We start from the raw sequence: 19,219 nt of genomic DNA, 5'->3' as shown, positions 1-19,219 counted from the left end.
TTTTCTTTTCAAAATAATAATTTTTATTTAGCATTTATTACCATGTCATGCACCTAGTCAATTCCATTACTCAACACGAGACAGAGAAAACTGAACCTTTTGAAATCTGGGTTGTAAAGTGTCGTCAGCACTTTGAACAGTTTGTAAGAGGAAAAAAAAAGATATATTAAAAAACTCATTTGTATTCTCAATGGTACATAATGCATGCACGCGATGCAAATGGGGAACATTTAACAGACTTGTACGAGACGTATAATTACAAATGAGAGTGCTTTGCACTCGTTAACAGTATCTGAAAAGTCCACTGGGTATAGGTCAGAGTTCACTTCTTAAAACAGAATTATCAGCAGCAAATGGTCACAATGTATCAGAGGGAAGTCTCACTTGGCTTCTTGAGCTTTCTTGGCATTCTGTTTTTCTTTAGCCTGTGATGATAAACACATTATTCTATCAGGTGAATCCAGCAAGATGTACCTAACTTTATTTCCCCCAACATTCAATGGCATTCTATAACTGAGTAGAGTAAGTGTACAAGGGCACCAGGAGTGATCCATCCTCTCAATTATCTGCCACTCTTAAACATCTCCCGACCTGAGATCGGGAACTTATGTGAGGCATTGTTGGTATCTATGAAGAAATCACACCAGTGCAGTTCTTGATTGTGCTGTCAAAACTGCATCTTACACACACCCTTTGAAATCCCCAGCAATGCTCATCAGGCAGGTCAAGCGGCAAACTTTCCAAGCCATGAGCTCAATCGCAACCTACATTTAGGTTACTTTGAAATTTGTTGAAAAGTTGTATATGTGCAGCATCGAGAATCCGGAACCCTTGGAACCAAGGCTGTTCCGGATTCCGGGCTTTTCCGGACTTTCGATCTTCTTTCTGACGTCACAAATCCGGAAACACCTGAGCCCAGGTTCAGATATTTCCAGATTTCATAACGTCAGAAGGGGGGCGGGTTCTCGCCGAAGAGGTGTTCGGGCAGGCAGGCCGGCCCCGTCGCGGAGGTGGTGTTCAGACGGGCCGGCGGCGAGGACCCGTCGCAGAGGTGGTGTTCGGACGGGCCGGCGGCGAGGACCCGTCGCAGAGGTGGTGTTCGGACGGGCCAGCGGCGAGGCCCCGAGGTAAGGAAAGCAGCGGTGGGCGGGACGAGGCAAGCGGAGGCGAGGCAAGGCCCAAGGTTGGGCGGCAGCAGGGCCCCCGAGATCGGCAGGTCCGGATTCCGGAACAGTTTACGGATTTCGGACAACCCCGCCACCAATCGGTCCGGAGTCCGGATTCTGGAACATTCCGGACTCTGGAACTCCGGAATTTTGGCGCTGCACCTGTATTAAAATCACACACATATATATCACATACATGCATACCTTCATGAATTTGGCCTGCTGTCACATGGCCAAGGCTGCTGGCAGATGGAAACTATACTCCACGTCAAGATGGAATACGTTGATCTGCTCCATCGTGGTGTTTGGTGGGGGTTTGTCTACACTTGTTCCTTTTTTAAAAATAAACTCTTATCCCTGTGCACAGTGCCTTTTTCTTAGGACAGCCTTCCAGCCTCCATGGCTATCTAATGTTGGGTTGCTATGACCAATCCAAACCTGTAACAATGCACTGGGAAAGTGGGCTGTGCGTCCCAAGGTAGAAACATGCAGATCCAGTTTACCAGGCGACAGATTGAATCTGGCCAACGATAGAGACTCTGCAGCTAACAAAGGTGTTCTTTTTCAATCCTACATTTTTCTCTTGCCTCCCAAGGTTCCTCCAAACCTATGCACCACTCCCAAACTAAGATTGCATAGGAGATCTACACTTAAGTCAGTCTTTGAAGAACCACTTGGAAGGACATAAGCGTAGTCCAGGTGACCTTTTTTTTTTAAAAAAAACACCCAGTCAGGGAAGAGTAGCTCGTTGTTGCTTTGTACTTCCCCAAACAACCCTCATCAAACCAGGAACCCACTATGTGGAGAATCACAGGTGTGGAATTCATGCCCAGCCATGCAATGGGAGGCACATTACACCATTAGGCACAGCTTCTTTCACAGCTCCAACACAATACCTGGACACTAAGCCCTCAGTTATTCACTTATTTGAGATGAATACTTCAATAAAACTGGACAAGTTGGAAGCATGCTGCTTTGTCTCCAGTCCCAAGAAAATCAACATTATTTTCAGTGAGTGACTAAGTTACTAAGAAATCAAGACACTTGCCTTTTCTACTAGTGGTATTAACTGCTGGTGTTCTGCCAGAGTCTTTAACAGTTCCATGATAAAGGGCAGGTAGTTGTGCTTTCTTCTGACGTTTTCGATCTGAAACAAGACCAATGCAATAAAGTTAGCTCATATACTATATTATATCAAACATACAGTGGAACGTGTCCATCACAGCCACCCAGGAGACTGGCCAAATTGGCCATTATTCGCTGATTCCACATTTTTGGGGGATCTCAGATTCATGAATCAAGTCCAGCATTAATAACTTGCATTCGTATTGAGTTTTTAAACATAGACAAACATTCCAAGGTGCTTCACAGAGGCACAGTCAGACACAAATAGATGATAAGTCAAAGAAATTGGTATTAGGTGGGATAACCAAAAGCTTGGTTTTAAAGAGGATCTTAAAGAAGGAGAGGGAGGTGGAGTGATGGGGGAATTTAGGGAGAACCTTCCAGAGCATGGGGCCTAGGGGGTTGAAGGCACGGCCGACAATAGTGGGCGCAGGGATGGGAGACCCACAAGAGGCCAGAGTCAGAGGAACAGAGGTCTGAGGGTGCGGGTTGTAGGACTGGAGTAGGCTAGAGTTGGGGTCCCAGCACTGATCCCTGTGGCACCCCACTAGTTATTGGTTGCCAACCAGAGAATGGTTCATTCTCTGGTTGGCAACCAGTGACTAGTGGGGTGCCGCAGGGAGCAGTGCGGGACCCCAACTATTTACAATCTATATTAATGACTTGGAAGAAGGGACTTGAGTGTAACGTAGCCAAGTTTGCTGACGATACAAAGATGGGAGGAAAAGCAAATTGAGGAGGACACAAAAAACCTGCAAAAGGATAGACAGGCTAACTGAGTGGGCAAAAACTTGGCAGATGGAGTATAATGTTGGCAAGTGTGAGGTCATGCACTTTGGCAGAAAAAAATCAAAGAGCAAGTTATTATTTAAATGGAGAAAGATTGCAAAGTCCTGGGGGTACTTGTGCATGAAACACAAACGAATAGTATGCAGGTACAGCAAGTGATCAGGAAGGCCAATAGTATCTTTATTGCAAAGGGGATGGTGTATAAATGCAGGGAAGTCTTACAGAGCTATACAAGGTATTGGTGAGGCCACACCTGGAATACTGCGTGCAGTTTTGGTTTCCATATTTACAAAAGGATATACTTGCTTTGGAGGCAGTTCAGAGAAGGTTCATTAGGTTGATTCCGGGGATGGGGGGTTGACTTCTGAGGAATGGTTGAGTAGGTTGGGCCTCTACACATTGGAATTCAGAAGAATGAGAGGTGATCTTATCGAAATGTATAAGATTATGAGGGGGCTTGACAAGGTCAATGCAGAGAGGATATTTCCACTGATGGGGGAGACTAGAACTAAAGGACATGATCTTAGAATAAGGGGCCGCCCATTTAAAACAGAGATGAGGAGAAATTTCTTCTGAGGGTTGTAAATCTGTGGAATTCGCTGCCTCAGAGAGTTGCAGAAGCTGGGACATTGAATAAATTTAAGACAGAAATAGACAGTTTCTTAAACGATAAGGGGATGAGGGGTTATGGGGAATAGGCAGGGAAGTGGAGCTGAGTCCATGATCTTATTGAATGGCGGAGCAGGCTCGAGGGGCCGTATGGCCCACTCCTGTTCCTATTTCTTATGTTCTTATAAGGAGGCGCAAGTTCATAAAGGGATATAAAAACAAGTATGAGAATTTTAGAATGGATGTATCGGAGAACTGGGAGCCAATGCAAGACAATAAAGTCAGGAGCGATGATTGAGAATGACTTGTGGGATAGGATTCGGCAGCAGAGTTTTGAGAGAGCAAGTTTACAGAGCATGGAGGATGGGAGGCTGGCTGGGGGAGTGTTGGAATAGTCAAGGCTAGAAGTGACAAAGGCACGGGTGAGGATTTTAGCAGCAATGTGCTGAGGCAGGAACAGAGGTGAGTATTGTTATGGAAGTGGAAATGGGCAATCTCTGTGATGAGAGAGGCTATGGGGTCGGTAGCTCAGCTCATGGGTGAGATATCCGGGGAGAGGGTTCGAATCAGTGGCAAGGGTATGGAGATTGTTGCAGGGGGCAAAGGTAAGGGATGTTATTTTAATTTGACCTTTCCTCCCAGCCCAATGTGTTTTCCAGGACCAGCCGATTTACCCATCAATGGGTGAACTTACCCTGGAGATCCACCAGGCATTGGAAACAGCTCCGCGGGGGGGGGGGGCGGCGGTTAGTAATTCGGGATTGGAAGCAACATTTAAAATCTGTGGACAGATAACCAAGATGTTACCCAGGCTAAGGTGGTCAGCCAGAAGTAAGGATCAAGGTCTGCCAATTTTGTAGAGAGCAAGCTGGATGTACTGTTGGCTGAAGATAGGAGAAGTAGGGATAATTTATTTGGAGGAAGGGGGAAATGGCCCTTTTGCTGTGTACTGGCAGTTAGTACCACCTCCTCCAACCCTATAATGCAATGACAAGGGTGGACAAGGTTTGGCAGCACATGCTTTGGCCTGGAGACATATAAGCACTAATGTATGCATTATACCTGGCATATTGTACATAGCATTAGGTCACAGGTTAGCCATGATCTCACAGAATGGCAGTACAGGCCAGAGGGGATGAATGCTCCTGTTCCTTTGAGCACAAAGCATTTGAAATCATCCTTTTCACAAAGATCAAGACAGACATGAATTGTAACTGTTTGCATGTTATAAGTGTATGGAGCTGCTCGAGGTCACAATCTGAAACTCTAATGTGATTCCCATTACCTCAGAGCAGCGGAGGTCTGCTTTAATGTACAGTTGTAGGGCTGGAGGAGTCTACAGAGATTGAAGGATATGATATAGTAGCCATTAGAGACCTGGCTACAAGCTGAGTATAATTGGGAGCCGAATATTTCAGGCTACAGGATCTTCAGAAAGGACCAGAAAATTGGGAAAGGAGGGGTAACAATATTGATTAAAAAAAACAATTGCAGCAGTGGAAAGAAAGGACATCAGTAAGGGTGAACCAGTATGGATAGAACTAAAGTAAAGGATACAAGATTCTGGTGGGAGTTGTCTCCAGACCTCCTGACAGTAGTGATGTAGTGGGAGAATATATAAATACAGAGATCAGGGAAGCATGCACCTGAAACCATGAGGTGATAATGGCTGATTTTAATTAGAATGGGACAAACAAAATAGCTCAAGCAATGAATTTCTTGAATATATTTGGGACAGATTTCTGGAACAGTATATGTTTTAGAACAAGAAAGAGATAAGGCCTTGAACAGAGGCCCAACCAGTCCCCATCCAGCACCACCACCCTCCTCCTGGCTGAACTTGTCCTCACATTGAACAACTTCTCCTTTAACTCCACTCACTTCCTCCAAATTGCCATGGGAACCCCCTATAGGTCCTAGCTATACCTGCCTCTGTCGGATATGTGGAACATTCTTTGGTCCCCTCCCTCACCTCTTTTTCCCGGTACATTGATGACTATCGGTGCCGTTTCCTGCTCTCGTCCTGAACTAGAAAATTCCATTCACTTTGCTTCCAATTTCCACCCTTCCCTCATCTGGTCCATCTCCAACTCTTCCCTTCCTCGGATTCTGTGTCACCATTTCTGGGGATAGGCTATCGACAAACATCCACTGTAAGCACACTGACTCCCACCGCGACCTGGACCACAATTCCTCCTGCCCCACTTCCTGCAAGGACACTATTCCATTCTCTCAGTTTCTCTGACGCCATCTGTTCTGATGACGTCACCTTCCACACTAGTGCTTCCGATATGTCTTCCTTTTGCCTCAACCGAGGATTCCCCTCTACTGTGGTTGACATGGCCCTCGACCGTGTCCGTTCTATTTCCCACACTTCTGCCCTCGCCCCTTCCTCCCAGAACCACAACAGGGTTCCCCTTGTCCTCATTTTTCAGCCCACAAGCCCCCACATTCAATGGATCATCCTCCGCGCTCTCCAGCATGATACCACCACCAAATGCATCTTCCCCTCCCCTCCCAGCATTCCGAAGGGACCATTCCCTCCAAGACTCCCTGGTCCAATCCTCAAATCACCCCCAACAGCCCCTCCAATTCCCACGGCACCTTCCCATGCAATCACAGGAGCTGAAATACCTGCCCTTCCCAATGTCCAGGACCCCAAATACTCCTTCTAGTTGAAACAGTGATTTATTTGTACTTCTTGCAATTTAGTATACTGTATTTGATGCTCACGATGCAGTCTCCTCTACATTGGGGAGACCAAACGCAGACTGGGTGACCACTTTGCAGAACACATCCATCCAGTCCGTAAGCGTGACCCCGAGCTTCTGGTCGATGGTCACTTTAATTCTCTGCTCCACTCCCACTCTGATCTCGGCCTCTTGCACTGTTCCATCGAAGCTCACCATAAGCTCAAGGGACAGAACCTCATCTTTCGATTAGGCACTTTACAGCCTTCTGGACTCAACATAGAATTCAATAATTTCAGACTATAACCTCTGCTATTTTTTCCATATGGCAGCTGTTAATGTTTTTGCCATTCCTATTTACACTTCATCTAGACCCATCTTTTGTTTCTTTACTTGTCTCATTACCATCTCCTATTGCTTCGTACTATCATCCCCTTTGTCAATTAATCACTTCTGTCTTCCACCTTAGCACAGACCTTCCCTTTTGTTCTTTCCTACCTTCCCCCTACCTCTGCACCTGCTTAAAATCTGTTACATCTCTTAACTTTTTCTAATTCTGACAAAAGTCATCGACCTGAAACGTGAACTGTTTCTCTCTACACAAATGCTGCTGACCTGATGAGTATTTCCAGCATTTTCTGTTTCTATACAAGAGATAAGGCCATACTAGAGTTAGTGATAACTGTAAGGGAACGTCTTGCAAAGTGACCATAATATGATTGAATTTGATATGAGGTTTGAGAGGGAGAAGCAAGAGTTACAAACCAAGATTTTAAATTTAAGTAAGGCAAACTTTGAAATAAATTGACTAAAGTAAACCGGACTGAGCTGTAAATGAGTAAACCTACAGACAATCAGTGGAAAATATTCAAAGAGGTATTTGTTACAATACAAAACCAATGCATACCCGTAAAAGGCGTCACTTATGCAGTTAAGCAAACAAGGTCAACAAATGAGCTAAGAGACGGTATTAAGCTAAAAGAAAAGGCATACACAAATGCAAGGACAAGTGGAAATCCAGCAGTCTGGGATAGCTATAATAGGCAAGTTGAGAAGGCTCTGGAAACCTTGGGCAAACGGTGCTATTGTCAGGGATCTTATATAGATTGGTGACGGAATAGAGTGTTCTAGGCTGTGGCCTAACTGATCCTTCTCAAATCACTGCGAATGCTATTCCATACTTCAGTGGGTTGATGGAGAGCAGGATGCCAAGCCAGCGAGCAGTACCACTTTCTCTCCAGACTCCGAACACCCGTGAGCATCTCCCTGCCCCTGAAGAGATTTCCTTAAGAAGCAAATGAGGTACACACTTGGGAGGCTGGATTTTTTCTATTAATAATTGAATGATTTTTGGACATTTAAATTGTAAGGCTGTAATAGGATGTCCATATCAACAGTAGGCTGTTGGAACAGTGGGTAATGTAGACGTGGGTCTGATCTGACTGAATTCAGTCAGACAGGTATTTAGTTTTTAGTTCCTGGAGGGCTGTCAGAATGTCATTAAATTGACAATGTCATACGTCGTATTTAGTTAAAGCAATCCCTCATTAAATTGCTTCAAATGCTTCTTGCAGCTGGAAGAGGTTGGTCATCATCTCGATTACCATCAGATATGATGTAATTAGTTCCCTGGATTCTTGCATCGCGATTTCTTCCTGAAGCTCCTTGTTTACCTATTGCTCTTGCCAGTGAGAGATTATGAGGCATGCAGTACACCAAAACAATCCCAGAAAATCTAGGAGAGTATTGTGAAGTTCCCCTGGACCAGTCTAGGCTGCTGAAGCACGATTTCAGGATGCCAATGGTATGTGCTATTATATCACTCTAGTCAAAGAATGAACCTCATTGTAATTTTCCTTTGCATCACCTCTGGGAAAACCGAGGTGTCATCAGGAGTGGCTGGAGTGGATACCTTGGTCCCCCAAAAGCCAACCAGATGTAATGATTTTCCCTGAAATATAGTGGGCACTCTCAACTGCCTTAGAAGAAACACATCATAGCAGCTCCCTGAGCAGCAGGCATTCACATATATTACACAGTGCTGGTGGGCACAGATAAGTTCAACATTGAAACAGTAGAATCTCTTTCTATTTATTTATGAAGTAGCATTCACAAAAGGAGCTTTCATCACTATGAGGGGGTCCATCAATGGCCCCATGTACTATGAGAAAGCCAGCTTTCCTGGAGAATCTGATTCTCCTCTGGCACCTTCATGCAATTTGAGGCTCTTTCAAATAGCTCATCAGTTACGTCCCTTATACATCTCTGCAGTGCTAAGTGGGACACATTCAATTTAGAGAGGAGTAATGGAGTTTCTAGAGATTGGACTCTGATCTGCAGTCAGCATTTTACAAATATCCTCAGCAGTTCCTCTGGGGAACCGGAAGCTCTTCAAACATTGCTTCCCTTAGAAGTTTATGAAACAACTTCTGCGTGTCCAAAAGGAGGGAGGTAGGCAGATGGGAAGCATACACACCCACCTGAGTTGTTGATTCCTAGCTCTATCCCTCTGAACCTGCACTCCTTCATTCTGCACTGCAGCTAAGAATAGGGGAAACACATACTTGAATGGATGATAGGCAGCTGTTGTGGCGTGGGTGGGTGAGTGGGTGAACAATAAAACAGGGGAAACTTGCTTCATTAAAGTGGAAAGGAGAAAATATTCTCCAGACCACAGTGCAGTACCCAGTAATACCAAAAAATGAATTACTCAAAAACCAGAGTTCATATATTCATAAAACTCAAGTTATAGCCTGCAGTGTTATCCTCCATCATTCACTACAGCTTAGCAACAAGGGATGCCTATTTTGGCTTCTGTTTGACATCCTAAACGGCAAGGGCGAGCAAAAGTCCTGGTGAGTGAAATGGTTAGGATGCAGGGGGTCCACTCTCATCCACACAACCATTAGCAGGTGGGCTCATCACCCGAGTGAGGGACCAGAGGTCAGAAATCCAAAAATGCCTATTTTGTTGCCATGTGGCCCCATTTAACTTCCAGTTTAACTTCAGCACAACAGCAGAAAGCTCAGGCTGTTAAATTAGTGGGTTTTCAGCACTACAGTATTGCTGAAGTTCATTAATGTCCAAACAACAAATATGCTTTTCTTTGTAATCATAAGTCTGATTGAAATGTACCCATGTACATAGTACTTTCATTGTATGCTTTTTTCCTACCAAATTGTGCCTGGTTTTCCTAACCTTATGGTTTTATTTTCCTCTCATCAATACATGCTAAAACTGTTCAAATACTGAGTGATGCTACTACGCTATACAACAGTCAATAGCCATATTTTGATCCAGTTTTGGTAAAACCCACCTTATACCGTTTTAATTTCTGATTTTCTTCTTCAATCAGCATCTGATATTTAGCTACTTCTGACTGAATAGAGTTTATGATACTGTTGCTCTGATCTGTATCCATGGGTTCTTCCTGCACAGAGAAAACATAGGATAGAAAGAACCTTTTCAGTACCCAATCTACTTTTAAGCTTCCAAATACACAACCATTTTAAAATCTTAAATGATTTCTTATGTATATAATTTTCTATGTTTTTCAGATAAGGAGTACAAAGAAATTTGAAAGTAAATTAAAATCATGAAAAGTTAAACAATAAAAGGAGCAAATAGTGGCTGCCTACCTGTAGCCCTCAGGATCTGTGAAAGTGCCTTTATAAATAGAGTACAGTCGACTCCTTTTACTTCAAAGTATCTAATAATTCAAATACTTTTATAGGACTAAATTCCACTTAGCTGTGTATTTACATTATTTAATTCAGATTATTGGATAATTCAATTTAATTTTAAGCACAAAAATAACTGAATTATCAGTAACAGCCTGTGTGGGGGAGCTGGGCCGGGGAATGCTAGAAAATCCAAGCTTCAATTTGCTGTAAAACTGTTGCGACAAAGAGGGCAGAAGAGACTGAAGAGAAATAACTTAAAAGTTAACGTAAAGTAGGGATTGATGAAACAAAGTGAAAGAGATACAGAAAATGAAACAAACTAGAAGCAGAAATAGACACAAGTGGCTAGGTAAAGTACCAGTGCAGAGCACCAAGATGCAGATTTAGTCCCAAGATTACTCACACAATACATGGTTAACCCGTTCTGAAGAGGCACAGGTCAAAAGGAGGAAAGGAAAATGACCGTGGGTTGCTCTTACACACTTTCAGTTGGTAGTAAGAGCTTAAAACCACAGAGCATAATATGTGGCAATGAAAACAAGTGAAATGGGAAGAAAATAAGGTGCATCACCAAAGGAAAGAAGGTGGAACGAGTCCAACACAAAAAAAGGACAAGGTAAAATTTATTTTATAAACACACAAATTGGAAGAAAAATAGAAAACAAAAAAGGCTCTAGTAGTCACAAAGTAGACGGAAGTCCCAAAGGCACAGCACAAAGATGACCGCAACCCTGAAGAATAAAACACAAAGTGTAACAGAAGCCAAAACGGTAAGACTCTCAGCCCATGACCATGTTCGACACCAATGGAACGAAGGGGAACTGGAAACACATGGAAGTTTAAATAATATCTACTCTTTGGACCATAAGATAGTTTTAGCCCGAGTTAATGGACCAAGTTATTCAGAAAGTTGAGCGATGCATATTATGGTACAACACGATTTCATTGGTTGCTTAGGCAACCCTGGCACCTAAAGGCAGACCACAGGTTTTGAAACAATGTTCAAAGGTTGCCTTCACTAAGCATTACTGGATACAGTCATGCATTAGAATTGAAATGTATGCTTCTGTTTGGGGTTTAAAGTTGTGGACTCATTTTATACATGGATCATGTCCTCCCTGAGCATTCCCTCTGTGCCAGTTTCACTCCGTGAAACAATTTCACCGAATACCATTGACCAAACTGCACACTGCATCAGTGCATGGTCAGTTGTTGCTTCATTCTGCTATTCCAGGAACAGGATATCGAACTGGCAACTTTCCCTCCCAACTTCAGTCCAAGCTCCCACTGCTCACTTAAAATCGGAGACAGCCCAGCAGAGTAGTTACAGGGAGAGAAGATGTAAAATCAGCAGTGGGTAGGGACTTACTGATTGAAATGAGAAACAGAAAGAAAATTCATTCATGGATGCCAGTCAATAGGAAGATGAGAATTTTGTGGGCAGAACCTTTGTAATGTTATCAATGCCTTATAAGAAGAGAGTCCTGATTTTTTTGGATGGAAGTCTGGGGAAGGGGGAGAGGGTACATTGCTTTACATGTGAGTATATAAAATATATCAAAACAAGTATTGAAAGGGACAACGCTGAAAGTCAGTGGAAACTTCAAGCAGCTTTTGAAGCAAAACCAAAAGGAACCCAGGGGAAAACTAACCAGAGGACTGTAGAATTGCAAATGTTACACCCTTTTTCAAAAAAGGGTGCAAAGATAAACCCAGCAACTACAGGCCAGTCAGTTTGACCTCGGTAGTGGGGAAGCTTTTAGAAACAATAATCCGGGACAAAATTGTCACTTGGACAAGTATGGATTAATAAAGGAAAGCCAGCATGGATTTATTACAGGCAAATTGTGTTTAACTAACGCGATAATAAGAGTTTTTTGATGAGGTAAGAGAGAGGGGGTTGTTGAGGGCAATGCGGTTGATGTGGTGTACATGGATTTCCAAAAGGTGTTCGACAAAGTGCCACATAATAGGCTTGCCAGCAAGGTTGAAGTCCAAGGAATTAAAGGGACAGTGGCAGCATGGATATAAAACTGGCTAAGTGACAGGAAACAGTAGTGGTGAACAGTTGTTTTTTGGACTGCAGGAAGGTATACAGTGGTGTTTCCCAGGCCACTGCTTTTCTTAATATATATTAATGACTTAAACTTGGGTGTACAGTGCACAATTTAAAAGTCTGCAGACACAAAACTTGGAAGTATAGTGAACAGTGAGAACGAAAGTGATACACTTCAAGAAGACAGACAGGTGGGTGAAATTGGTGGACATGTGGCAGATGAAATTTAATGCAGAAAAGTGCGAAGTGATACATTTTGGTAGGAAGAACGAGGAGAGCCAAATAAACTAAAGGGTACAATTCTAAAAGGAGGTGCATGAATAGAGAGACCTGAGGATATATGTGCACAAATCGTTGACGATGACAGGGCAGGTTGAGAAAGCGGTTAATAAAACTTATGGGATCCTGAGTTTCATAAATAGAGGCATAGAGTACAAAAGCAAAGGAGTTATGATGAACTTTTATAAAACACTGGTTCGGCCTCAACTAGAGCATTGTATCCAATTCTGGGCACCACACTTCAGGAAGGATGTGAAGGCTTTAGAGAGGGTACAGAAAAGATTTACCAGAATGGTTCCAGGGATGAGGGACTTCAGTTACGTGGACAGACTGGAGAAGCTGGGGTTGTTCTCCTTCGGCAGAGAAGGTCGAAAGGAGATTTAATAGGTGTTCAAAATTTTGAGTGGTCTGGACAGAGTAGATAGAGAGAAACTGTTCCCATTGGTGGAAGGATTGAGAACCGATTTAAGATGATTGGCAGAAGATCCAAAGGCGATGGATAAAAAGCCTTTTTACGCAGCGAGTGGTTAGGATCTGGAATGCACTGCCTGAAAGGGTGGTAGAGGCAGATTCAATCACGGCTTTCAAAAGGGAATTGGATAATTACCTGAAGGAAAAAGAATTGCAAGGGCTACGGTGAAAGGGTGGGGGAGTGGGATTAACTGAGGTGCTCTTGCAGAGAGCCAGCATGGGTTCGACGGGGCGAATTGCCTCCTTCTATGCTGCAACCATTCTATGAACCGAGATATGGAAAAAAAATTGATGAATGTCAAGAATTTCATAATCAATTTGGAGAGACTCAAATAAAGCTTCATTGCAAAGATGGACATTTCGATAAGGTGGCCATCAAGTAAATGGAGCAATCTGAATTCGACCTAATCAGGACCAGACTTTACAGGAAACAGTTGAACAATTAAGGATGACGAAGCTGAAGATATAGTAAACCCATGTAGTAGTTACAAATGCGATAGCTAACCTACTAAATGTTATGAAACTCCATGTCAAAAGGGAATTAAATGGCGCAGAAATTGGGAGATTAGAAGGAAAGACTCAAAAGCTTTAAGTTGTAGGCAATCAAGAGAAACAGAAAACCAGTAAGGTATAGTTGAGCAGCAATCCCATCGAGCTAGTCAGTAGCTTTTCAACTGTCAGGAAGTGGGGAACCAACTACCAAATAAATCAACACCAGAGTTTACCCATAAACTTGAGAAGGAACCAGTGGCACCCAGCAGTCCACAGAAGATGACCAAACTCAACATCACCTTCCCTGGTAATATCAGAGACAGAAGGGAAGCCACTGGTTAAGTTTATGTTTCCAATGTACGGAGGCCCAAAGGATGACCAAGATCCCATTAAGTAACCACCCCGCCCCCCCCCAGTGCAAAGTTCACTTTGTCTTACATAATTTAGGAACTAAATTCTCCTCGTCCTCCGAAATGTGCTAAATACTGTTGAAAACTTACTTAACAGCCAGTTGGGCTGAGTTCCAGGAGAAATTTCATGCTGCATTCCTGTTAAGAGGATTGAAAATTAATCAGCAAGAGATAATAAGCCCGAAGTGACAACATACCTTGACAATGAGTTTTACCCATATGGCTTAAGCAGCAGACTATGGTGAAAATGGTCCTCAAGAATGTTGATCAGCTAGTTGGCAAAGGGACCACTCAGTAGATCCCATAAAATTTGTGATCTGTCCAGAATTAACTGGTATCAGCCAGAGCAGCAATTGAGGTGTTAGAATTGGCCAGTTTCTCATTTTCTCCTCTTCTGAGGATCTGGATTCAATGGGTTTCTTCCAGTCCTTCACTCAAATGGCCATTCTTCATGGTTAAGCCCAGACAATGAGCGTCAGCAAGATATTCTCCATGGGAATCATCACAGCAGAATCCGATGCTGTCTTCACCTGATGTGCCGTGTCTGGTTTTTCCCTGTGGCTAACTATGATACACCAGCTGCCATCCAAGCTGAAATCAGCTTAAGCACAGACCAGGAATTGAACCAGGGACCCTCTGGTCTGTTTGGCTCAGTCGCAGCTTTTACCAACCAAGCCACAGGGAAAACAATGTGAAAGGGGTTTATCCACACTCAGTCCCAAATCTCCTGTAAACTACATGGCCATAAAAGGCTTGATCCAAGGAATCTGAACCAATGAATTGTGCCGTCAGCATTAGCAACGCTGATTTAGAGTACAAGTAGTTGGGGAACTAAAAGATTACGGTCTTGAACAAAAAGGTCTTGACTGCACAAAGTGAGACTTTCTGAACTTGAATACATTGCAAAGTTTTAACTTTTAAAATACAAAACTGGGATACGGAACATAACCTTATAATCTCAGTATTTCTCATTTATCATCTAGAGAACAGGAACCTGGTAAGAAATTGGAGAAACTTTGAGTAATGCCAACATTTAAGGAGAAGTCTTCAATGTAGGCAACAATGTTTTAAGTTCTCGATCAACATAATTAAATATGGCATACAAATTCTAGTGCAAGATTGTGCACTGCAACTTTTACCCAGTTCCACAGCATAATAAAGTTGCTTCAAAACTACACCCAACTGAAGAAGATACAACCGAGAAGTTCCACTTGCCAACAATCCAACAGTTACATTACTCATAGTGCATATTTCTTTTATACCATTTAGATGCAAAATATTCTACTCATTTATTATAAGTCAAAACAGCTGTTCAGAAACGCCACAAGTAAATTAGGAGTTAGACCAGAAATCACTTAACATTATGGTTTAATTTAGCCAACAACAACCATCAATAGTGAATGGTTGTAGCATCTCCATAGGCTGCACATTAAATTAAATCCTGCAAGTTGGATATCCAGAGAAAGACAAAGCTCTCATAACCATGAAGAGATGAGAAAAGGCTACTAGATGTGCAGAAAAGTCCAAAGCCAGACAATGACAGAACTACAATAATCATCAAGATGTTTACTACAAGTCACAAGGTTCTTCTAGACTCTTGGAAGATTGTTTGAGAACTTAGAAATGTAGTAAAAGAAAGACTTGGATTTATATAGTGCCTTTCACAACCACTGGACATCTCAAAGTGCTTTACAGCCAGTGAAGTATTTTTGGAGTGTAGTCACTGTTGTAATGTAGGAAATGCGGCAGCCAATTTGCGCACGAGCAAGCTCCCACAAACAGCAATGTGATAATGACCAGATAATCTGTTTTTATTATGCTGATTGAGGGATAAATATTGGCCAGGACACCGGGGATAATTCCCCTGCTCTTATTCAAAATAGTGCCATGGAATCTTTTATGTCCACTACAGAAAGAGAGCAGACAGGGCCTCGGTTTAACATCTCATCCAAAAGACGGCACCTCCAACAGTGTCAGCCTAGATTTTTGTGCTCAAGTCCCTGGACTCAGAGGCGAGAGTGCTATCCACTGAGCCATAGCTGACACTGTGTAAACATAGTAAACAGTGAGAAGGATAGTCCCTGTACCGGACTTTAAAGAGACATAGACACACTATTGAAACATGTCAGATGAAAATTAATGCAGAGATGGCTGAAGTGATGCATTTTGGGAGGAAGAATGAGGAAAGGCAGTATGAACTAAATTGTTCAATTTTAAAGGGGGGGCAGTAACAGAGAATTGGGGGTGCATGTACACAAATCTTTGATGGTGGCAGGGTAAGTTGATAAAACTGCTAAAATGCATACGGGATCCATGGCTTTATAAACAGATCCTTAAGAGTACAAAAGCAAGAAAATTATGCTAAACCTTTCTAAATCACATTAGGTCCCAGCTGCAGCAATGTATCCCATTCTGGGCACCACACTTTAGGAAGGAGGTCAAGGCCTTGGAAAGGGTGCAGGGGAGATTTATCAGAATTATATCAGAGACGAACTTGTGTTATGTGGAGAACCTAGAGAAGTTGCAATTGTTCTTTCTAGAGCAGGGAAGATTAAAGCAATGTTTAATAGAGGTGTTCAAAATTATATGGGGTTTGAATAAGAGTAAATAAGCAGAAACTGTTTCCACAAACAAGAGGGTCGATAACTGAGGACACAGATTTAAGTTAACTGGCAAAAGCACCAGAGGAGAGATAGTTTTACATGAGTTGTTCTGATCGGAATGCACTGCCTGAAAGGGTGGTGGAAGCAGATTCAATCCTAACTTCAAAAGGGAATTGGATAAATAAAAGAACAGGACAGAAGGACTAATGGGATAGCTCATTCAAAGGGCCAGCACTGGCACGATGGGCCAAATGGCATCTTTCTGTGCTGTATGATTCTATAAGTATTTAGCAAATTAACCACTGATTCAGTCCCTTATCCTTGCCTGAGAAATGCAATTTCCTCAAGTTGTAGCAATAACTGAAGACAGAAAGTCTGTTGCCAATAGAAAGGCAACAAATTAATGCAGAAGCAGGAAACAAAGTAACAGGTGAAAGCAAAGGCAAGCATTAGAATGCAAACAGAAAGAAAATCAGTGAAAAAGATCATGAAGACTAAAGATAGCAAACTAGGATTCAGAAAGATATCTGAAAAATTCAAGAAATAAAATGAGAAAAATAAGGAAAACTCAAAACACAAGGCAATAAGTGGCATTTTTAAACAAAACTTTCAAAAGGCAGATTAATAGGATCTACAACTGGTGACTGGAGTAAAATCTGACCCAGTAAAAGGGAGCCAGAGATGCCCAGGATTGCTGACCAATTGCCTTTTGACTTAATTAAAAGCACATTACCTGACCAAGAGCTCTCACCTCACAGGAGAGGAATGGCATCATTGGTTGCCTAGACAACCGGTTACTGAAAGACAAGTCAAGGACTCAAGGTATATATTGTTATTGCTAAGTAGGTAATACTACACAAATCGCTAGTAGGTTTTCTTCGCTACCAAGTCATGTTGATTTTTGCATTCACTTTTAGGTACACTTTGTGGGAAGTATGTTGATTATGGCAAGTGAAATGTGGCTGATACAATGCCATGAACGTAGTTTACTATTGTTACAACCTACAGATCTTAATTTGACATTTTGTTGCAATTTTGAAATTCTTTAGAACATAGCCCAATCATTTTCCTTCAAGCATTGATTGAATATTGTGAAGGCTTGACAGTAAGCTCACCGATAATTGAATATTGTGATGCCTATACACAAGCTCACTGACAAACATTTGTGACTGGTTCAATAGGTGACCAGAAAAACTGCTACACATTAGCATTTTGTCAACCACAATGCTAACCTTATACTGTGGTTAAGAAAAATAATCTCATGATCAAAGGTATTAAGGGATAGGGGACATGGTTAAGAAAAATAATCTCATGATCAACGGTATTAAGGGATAGGGGACAAAGGCAGGTATATGGGGCCCAAGTTTCCACATGATTCGTGCCTGATTTTTAGGAGCAACTGGTGGAGAACGGACTATTTTAGAAATCGCAATTCTCCACATTTTTTTTTCTGCAGTTCTAGTCGGGTAGAACAGTTCTAGTTTAGAACAGAATTTTTTCTTCAAAAGGGGGCGTGTCCGGCCACTGACGCCTGATTTGAAAGTTTCCACAGTGAAAATGTACTCCAAACTAAAGTAGAATGGAGCCAGTGAAGATTTTTGTAGAACTGAAAAAACCTGTTCTACACATTAAAAAATCAGGCGCAGGTTACAAATTAGGCGTCCAGAACAAGGTGGGGGGGAAGGGAACTCATTAAATTCGACAATAAATCCTTATTTATACTTCTACAAATATTATACAAATAAATCCAACCTGAATAACCATTTATAAGCCAAGAAAAGATTAAATAAACCATCTTCCTACCTGTGTGAAAGTGCTTCAGCCAGGGAGAATTCTGCAGCCGTTCGTGCCGCTGAGCAGGGGAAGAGAGGAGAGGGGGGGGGGGAAGAGAGGAGAGGGGGGGAAAGAGAGGAGAGGGGGGGAAAGAGAGGAGAGGGGGGGAAAGAGAGGAGAGGGGGGGAAAGAGAGGAGAGGGGGGGAAAAGAGAGGAGAGGGGGGGAAAAGAGAGGAGAGGGGGGGAAAAGAGAGGAGAGGGGGGGAAAAGAGAGGAGAGGGGGGGGAAAGAGAGGAGAGGGGGGGAAAGAGAGGAGAGGGGGGGGAAAGAGAGGAGAGGGGGGGGAAAGAGAGGAGAGGGGGGGGAAAGAGAGGAGAGGGGGGGAAAGAGAGGAGAGGGGGGGAAAAGAGAGGAGAGGGGGGGAAAAGAGAGGAGAGGGGGGGAAAAGAGAGGAGAGGGGGGGGAAAAGAGAGGAGAGGGGGGGAAAAGAGAGGAGAGGGGGGGAAAGAGAGGAGAGGGGGGGGAGAGAGAGGAGAGGGGGGGGAAAGAGAGGAGAGGGGGGGAAAAGAGAGGAGAGGGGGGGGAAAGAGAGGAGAGGGGGGGAAAGAGAGGAGGAGAGGGGGGGGAAAGAGAGGAGAGGGGGGGGAAAGAGAGGAGAGGGGGGGGGAAAGAGAGGAGAGGGGGGGGAAAGAGAGGAGAGGGGGGGGAAAGAGAGGAGAGGGGGGGAAAGAGAGGAGAGGGGGGGAAAGAGAGGAGAGGGGGGGAAAGAGAGGAGAGGGGGGGAAGAGAGGAGAGGGGGGGAAAGAGAGGAGAGGGGGGGAAAGAGAGGAGAGGGGGGGAAAGAGAGGAGAGGGGGGAAAGAGAGGAGAGGGGGGGAAAGAGAGGAGAGGGGGGGAAAGAGAGGAGAGGGGGGGAAAGAGAGGAGAGGGGGGGAAAGAGAGGAGAGGGGGGGGAAAGAGAGGAGAGGGGGGGAAAGAGAGGAGAGGGGGGAAGGGGGGGAAAGAGAGGAGAGGGGGGGAAAGAGAGGAGAGGGGGGGGAAAGAGAGGAGGGGGGGAAAGAGAGGAGAGGGGG

The 19,219-nt window shown here is 43.5% G+C and overlaps 1 protein-coding gene across 1 annotated transcript in view; it reads right to left on the bottom strand.

Annotated features, from left to right (window-relative positions):
* Window positions 1–19,219, bottom strand: part of uchl5 (ubiquitin carboxyl-terminal hydrolase L5) — a 36,831-nt gene continuing 17,612 nt past the window's right edge. Inside the window, exons 8-11 of the mRNA XM_070888257.1 lie at window positions 17,125–17,170; window positions 9,696–9,809; window positions 2,215–2,313; window positions 1–425 (exon numbers count right to left, since the gene is read on the bottom strand). Coding sequence (XP_070744358.1) covers window positions 381–425; window positions 2,215–2,313; window positions 9,696–9,809; window positions 17,125–17,170 — 304 coding nt within the window. The 3' untranslated portion in view covers window positions 1–380. The remainder of the gene's footprint in view (window positions 426–2,214; window positions 2,314–9,695; window positions 9,810–17,124; window positions 17,171–19,219) is intronic.

This window comes from Pristiophorus japonicus, chromosome 8, assembly GCF_044704955.1.
Source record: "Pristiophorus japonicus isolate sPriJap1 chromosome 8, sPriJap1.hap1, whole genome shotgun sequence".
Classification (NCBI taxonomy): Eukaryota; Metazoa; Chordata; class Chondrichthyes; family Pristiophoridae; genus Pristiophorus; species Pristiophorus japonicus.
This window is presented reverse-complemented; position numbering and strand designations above follow the sequence as displayed.